This window comes from Stomoxys calcitrans, chromosome 1 (assembly GCF_963082655.1).
Source record: "Stomoxys calcitrans chromosome 1, idStoCalc2.1, whole genome shotgun sequence".
Classification (NCBI taxonomy): domain Eukaryota; kingdom Metazoa; phylum Arthropoda; class Insecta; order Diptera; family Muscidae; genus Stomoxys; species Stomoxys calcitrans.
The window spans coordinates 270,664,623-270,671,646 of record NC_081552.1 but is presented as its reverse complement, the minus strand read 5'-3'; the positions used below and the strand labels follow the sequence as shown (position 1 = coordinate 270,671,646).

The window sequence follows — 7,024 nt, the reverse complement described above, 5'->3', positions numbered from 1 at the left end:
TGATGAGGTAAAAGTTTTGATAATAAAACACCACAGGAATGGTTTAACTCAAAAAACTATCAGTGAAATATTAAATAGACCACGATCTACTATACAATCCATCATCAGAAAGTGGACAGAAACGAAAACTGTTGACAATAAACCAAGATCTGGTCGACCAAAAGCACTTTCAGTTGGAGATGTGCGTTGGCTAATGCGGCAAGTTCAGAAAACTCCGAAGACAAATGCGACCATTCTTCGTAAAAACACTATGGAATATTTAGGGAAGGAAGTTACTACACAAACAATTCGAAATACACTCAAAAGGCATAGTTACAGAGGAAGAACTGCACGTAAGAAGCCCTTTATAAATAAAATAAACCGAGTGAAAAGGCTAAACTTCGCAAAAATGTATGTAAAACAGCCCGAATCATTTTGGAAAACAGTCATTTTTGCAGACGAGAGCAAGTTTAATCTTTTTGGGTGCGATGGAAAGGTCATAGTGTACAGAAAACCAAATACAGAGCTTGAAGAACGAAACACAGTTGCTACTGTAAAACATGGTGGAGGTGGTTTAATGGTTTGGGGGTGTATGGCGGCTTTAGGAGCGGGAAATCTTGAAATTATTAATGGAGTAATGGATCATAAGTATTACATTGACATTTTAAAGAGGAATTTAAAAGATAGTGCTGTAAAACTTGGGCTTGGTAATAACTTTCAATATTATCAAGATAATGACCCCAAACATTCTGCTTTAAATACCAAGATGTGGATGCTGTATAACTGCCCCAAAGTCATTAAAACTCCTCCTCAAAGTCCCGACTTGAACCCAATTGAACATCTTTGAGAACATCTCGAACGCAAATTGAGAACGCGCAATTTTTCGAGCAAGAGTCAAATGCAACAGGTGATAATGGAGGAATGGACTAATATAGACCAAAATATAACCGCTAAATTAGTCCAATCGATGTCAAACCGTTTAAAAGAAGTTATAAGACGCGGTGGTCGAATAACAAAGTATTAATTTTTTTAAATTATGTTATTTATTTTTTTGTTTTTTTGCAATGATGAATACTTTTTTTGTTTAATTTTTTGTGTTCAGCTGTAAAATGGCCCTTTTTGTTCCAATAAATACTATTTTTTTCTTTAAAAACAATGAAATTGTGTACATATATATCACACAAGCACTACTGCATCATTAGTTTAATATGTTTTTATTCCAATTGTCTTTTGTAGACTTATTAAAAAAAAAACATTGAATGATGAATACTTTTTTTGACCGCTGTATACTTTATGGGGTCTCAGATGCATATTTCGAGGTGTTACAAACAGAATGATGAAATTAGTATACCTCCATCCTATGGTGGAGGGTACACAAATAAATAGTGTGTTTGGCAATCTGTTCAAAATTCAGCTCTGACTTTATGACCAAGTGTCATCGCCGATGTGTCAGTTACTGCACACAAAAGCGACCACAATTTTCTAAAAAAAAAATTTGAGGAATATTTACCAATTTCACAGAACAGAAGAAATTTCGCAATTTTCGATTTTGGAAAAATTTGGGGTGTTTGATGTCTAGATCGACTTAAAATGTCAAGACGATCAAGAATATGCTAAACTTTATGGGATCTTAGACGAATATTTCGAGGTGTTACAAACGGAATGACGAAATTAGTATGCCCCGCCCTATGGACTTTTTTTTATTTTATATTCAATTTCTCTGGGTGTATACAAATCACCATTTCAGATTTCATGAAAATCGGAGGAAGCAATCCAGGTGATGAGTTCAAAATGGAGCTGCCATATGAAGATAAAATAAATGATCTTCTCTATTGAGACGTATTGACTAAATCGACATAAATGTTAACGACAATCAAAAATACTAGTGTACTTATTTCTGATTGTCGAATACTGAGGTGAGCAGTACAACCACCATCCTATGGTGCTAAGTAGAATAATACTTTCCGAAGCTTTACCCTTAACATCCAAATAAACGATAACGAAATGAAAAAATTTCCTTGCCTTATAGGTTCTTATTTTTTGTTTTTCTTTTGTATTTTTATTGTTATTACTATGTAAACTTGTGAATGCAAAATAAATATAAATAATTTTTTGTATATGTTGCGGATGATCTTAAAACTAGAGATAATTTTCAAAATTATTGAAAGTATGGCGATGATACTGGCGGCATATGATTGTTGGGATGATAAATCTTAAACGGCTAGTCTTATTCTAGATGGTGGAGGAACAGGTTGTATGGACTTACTGCTGCTGCTCCTGGTTTTGGGTGGCATCATCTTGAACGACAATCAGCTCTTCGGGTTGAGCGGTGTCCTCGAACGAATCCTCAACCTCAGCGCTGTTGCGAATCTCATTACTTAGCGTATCGGCTGTGTTGATGGTGTTCTCATCTGCGCTGGGACTGGCTGGTTCTGCAACTTCTGGTTCTTTGGCCGGCTTCTGAGATTCAACAGTATCGGCAGGCGCTGTGTTTGCTTGTGGTGCACTGTTGGCATTGTTGCCCTGGAAAATGTTGAGCAGACCCTGGAAGGGCCCCAGTGGTTGTTGAGGTGCTGGTTGTGCGGCCTGTTGATTGTTGCCCATAAAGGTATTGACTAGTTGCTGGAATGGTCCTTGTGGTCGAGCTGTGGTTGCGTCGCTGGCCGCCTGTTGCGCTGGTTGTTGGCCACCCAAGTTGGATAGCGTATTTTGGAATTGATTGCCAAGATTCGAAGCGAAACTAGTGAGCCCTTGGAAAGCCGATGTGGTTGTGTTAACCACGGATTGGGCAGCATTTTGGACGGTCGTTAAGGCTGGAGCCAGAAACGCTGGAATGGTGGGATTCGGAGTGGCGGGGGCGCTGCCCGCGTCGTCGTTTGCCACTTGTGCTTGATTATTTTGTCCGGTTATTTGATTGAAGAATGGCCCCAGGGGAGAGCTCTGAATGAGTTGTTGCACAAAATTCTGTTGCGTAGTTTGGGCAGGTGTGGCTTGAGTGGCTTGGCGTAAAGATCCTTCAGGTTCACCCTCATTGCTTGACGAAGCAATGGGATCCTCCTCAATCACCTCAGATTTTTCTGGTTTCACCAAAGACTTTAAATCTTGAGCAGGTTCTTTCTCTTCGCCTAAAGTCTGAGATGCGGTGGAATCCGACTCTTTCAAAATATCTTGGGCCTCCGGGATTATTTCTGGCTGAATTGCTGTTTCACCAACAGCTAGGCCTTTTAATGTTTGTTGTACTATCTCATCCTCCTGCTTTTCATTTTTAATGACTTCCAATTTTTCTTCTTTCTGTTGCATATCCTTTAGGAGTTTTTCATTTTCCCCGATAACAGCATCCTTGATGTCCTCCTCCAACAGATCTTCGTCAAAGCGGCGTTGGGCTTCTTCCACCGCATCTACCGCTGCCAATTTTTGTTCTTCATCCACAATCTTGGCAATTTCTTGAGTAATAACATCTAACTCGGAAGCGGCAATTTTTTCTTGCGGTTGAACAATTTCCTCCTTTAGGATTTCTTTCAGCTCATCGCCGTCTTGTATTACAGTGACCGGCACCAGAACCTCTTCGGTGTTGCGATAGCGTCTCTGGACAACGGCAGCATCGCAGCTAAGGGCGACGGCCAAGAAAAATCCAACTATGGTCAAGGAGCAACGCATTTTTCTATGTCTCTCTTCCCGTTGTCGATTTGCTATTCGCTTTGGTAATCCACAGAGTAGAATCGAAAATCACCCAAACCAGTATTCCAGCCGACTGCAAACAAGTCTCCGTGCGTGCGATACACCTCCGTGTGTTGTTAACGCGATCACTTTAATCCAGCAACTGTTTGAAATTTCTTTGGCAGAAGCGCATTTATAGTCGGCTTAAAATGTGCAACACTCTGCCCATTCGCTTTGGTGGAGTGGTAGACGATGGCTGTCCCTCCTGTACTAGCCACGAGCTGTCGTTAAATCATCGACGCCGTTGGCTTATGTATTTCTCTCTCCGCAGCGGCTCTGTATGCGGTCTTATGCATTTGGCTGTGCGCAACCGCAGCGCAGACCACTGCTGCGCTCTTCTGTACAGCTTGCAGAAGCTGATGCGATTGCCAGATTCATTCTTGGCATCGGGACTTTTGCGATTTATGCGTAACAACGTGTATTACATAAAATTCCAGAAGTTGTTCAATTGAATGCTCCTTGGATTCGGCAATATGAAGACAAATATCCCCCATTTCTTGGGACACATTGTCGCAAATCGCGACTGCTGCTTGGTTTGTTGTTCGCATGGGGGATATGTATGAAGCAAATGCTTGTTAATTCAATGCCTCTTTAGAGTTATGTATATGTAACAATTTTAACTGACTCATTAATTAGAGGGAATGTATGTAGGTAGATATGCTTATCATGGTGGATTCTTCTTGGAATGGTTTTAGCCGTCATATTCTTGGAAAAGGCCATATTGGCCAGTTGACAAACCTCCATGGCATGCATAACAAAACGTCCATAATTATCCTTTTAGGGATAGCTCTCTAATGATAGAGGGAACTGTTTTTCACAAACGCTGCGCACAAAAATGCTGAAAAGATGAGAAATTCGCTTGCAATGGCCCTTTTACTGAAAATCAGGGAGTAGAATTCCCCGCTACATATATCAAAATTAGTCAAATTTTGGGACGATTGAGCAACATTTCTTCACATTATTGTCATACTAGTAAAAATGGGGTAACTGGACCGTGCTGCTCATAAACATTTGCAACCAGCGCAAAAATTTAAAAAATTTACGTGTAGTACAATGATTTACATGTATACCCTACACCACCGCAGTGGTACAGGGTATTATAACTTAGTGCATTAGTTTGCAACGCTAAGAAGGAAAAGAGCTAGACCCATCGTTGAGTATACCGATCAGCTTAGAATCACATCCTGATTCCATTTAGCTATGTCCGTCTGTTCGTCTGTCTGTCCATGTATTCTTGTAATCAAGGTACAGGTCGCATTTGCTGTGCACTTTTTTGGGTCCAAGGACAAACGCTACAGATTTTTAAAAAATTGATCCAGATTAAGATATAGCTCACATATATACCCATTCACCCGATATGCCCTTTTAAAGCTGTAGAAGCCACAATTTTGTTTCAATCTTTACAAAATTAGGTATAAAATATTTTTTTTGACGTCCTAATATATATGCAAATTTTATGCAAAAAAAATCGGTTTAGATTTAGATATAGCCCCCATATATATCTTTCATCCGATGTGGCCTTTTAAGTCCACAATTTCGGTCCGATCTGTACAAAATTTAGTCTGAGATGTTTCGTTTGGCGTCGTAATACCTGTGTGAAATTCCATCAAAATCGGGTAAGATTTAGATATAGCTCACATATATACCCATTCATCCGATATGCCGTGTTAAAGCTGTAGAAGCCACAATTGTTACGAAATTTGGTATGAAGTGTTTTTTTTTGACGTCCCAATATGTGATCAGAATTTCAAAAAAATCGGTTCAGATTTAGATGTAGCTTTCATATATATCTTTCATCCGATGTGGCCTTTTAAGTCTTTAGTATCCACAATTTTGGTCCGATGTGTACAAAATTTAGCATGAGGTCTTTTATTTGACGTCCAAATACTAAACTTAGTTTCGCATGAACATTCCAGGGGATACTTCTCTCATGTCAAAGAGTGCAGTCCGATTAAAGTTAAAGCTCAATAATAAGATGCCTGCTTTTGTATGTGGAGTCAGCGTGCCGCATAGCGAAGCCACTTGGTAGAGTAGTTTTAACATGGCAGGATACCTTACAAATGTGGCCAGCATTAGTAAAAGGATAACCACCGCTGAAATTTTTGTTGATGTTCAGCCCGGGATTTGAACGCTGGTGTTCGGCGTCATAGGCAGACATGCTAACTCTGCACCACTTGTGACTAAATCTTGTCAGACTTTAGCATGTCCGCCTATGACGCCTACCGCCAGGGTTCAAATCCCGGCGTGAACATCAACAAAATATTCAGCTGTAGTTATTCCCTTACTAACGCAGGCTACATTTGTAAAGTATCCTGCCATGTTAAAACTTCTCTGCCAAGTGGTGCGCTATGCGGCACGCCGTTCGGACTCGGCAGAAAAAAAGAGGTCCCTTATCATTGAGCTTAAACTTTAATCGGACTGCACTCATTGATATGAGAGAAGTTTCCCTTGTTCCTTAATAGAATGCTCATGGGGAATTTAGTTTAGTTCTTTTTATTCTATTGTATAAACGTCTGACAAGATTTATACAGAGGTTCTATTTATTAAAAATACTAGATAGTAGTGGTGTAGGGTATTATATAGACGGCTGCGTCCCACTTTAGCCTTTCCTCCCTGTTCGTTTTTTGTTTTTTATTTTTCTGTGGTAGTTGCAAATGTTAAGCAGCACTGTATGTGAGAGTCAAGACCGAGTTTCGATTTTACTTCTTGTAATCCTGAAACTAACAATACTTTTACAATTCAGATAATCGGACCTCTGAGTTTTTCAGTTTCAAGCTCCAGCTCCTATTCTTCGATTATATAAAATTTTGTTAACATTAAGTATGCATTCAATGAAATGTGTTCATTCACCGTAACGTTGCGTCCAACAGCATCTTTGAAAAAATACGGTCCAATGATTCCACCAGCGTACAAACCACACCAAACAGTGCATTTTTCGGGATGCATGGGCAGTTCTTGAACGGCTTCTGGTTGCTCTTCACTCCAAATGCGGCAATTTTGCTTATTTACGTAGCCATTCAACCAGAAATGAGCCTCATCGCTGAACGGTGAATGAACACATTTCGAACCGAACACTGATTTTGGTAATAAAATTCAATGATTTGCAAGCGTTGCTCGTTAGTAAGTCTATTCATGATGAAATGTCAAAGCATACTGAGCATCTTTCTCTTTGACATCATGTCTGAAATCCCACGTGATCTGTCAAATACTAATGCATGAAAATCCTAACCTCAAAAAAATCACCCTTTAGCTGCCATATAGACCGATCCTCCGATTTAGGGTCTTAGGCCCATAAAAGTAAAATTCATTATCCGATTTCGCTAAAATT

At 39.6% G+C, this 7,024-nt stretch overlaps 1 protein-coding gene across 1 annotated transcript; it reads right to left on the bottom strand.

The window, feature by feature from the left end:
* Window positions 1–2,113: 2,113 nt before the first annotated feature.
* On the bottom strand, window positions 2,114–3,800 carry LOC106095825 (20-hydroxyecdysone protein). Its single transcript, XM_013263214.2, has one exon. The coding sequence runs from the start codon at window positions 3,634–3,636 to the stop codon at window positions 2,242–2,244; it is 1,395 nt and encodes a 464-aa protein (XP_013118668.2). The 5' UTR covers window positions 3,637–3,800; the 3' UTR covers window positions 2,114–2,241.
* Between the last annotated feature and the right edge of the window lie 3,224 nt (window positions 3,801–7,024).

Excerpts from the sequence above, each read along its gene's own strand:
- LOC106095825 (XM_013263214.2), bottom strand. The coding sequence starts at position 3,636 with ATGCGTTGCTCCTTGACCATAGTTGGATTTTTCTTGGCCGTCGCCCTT.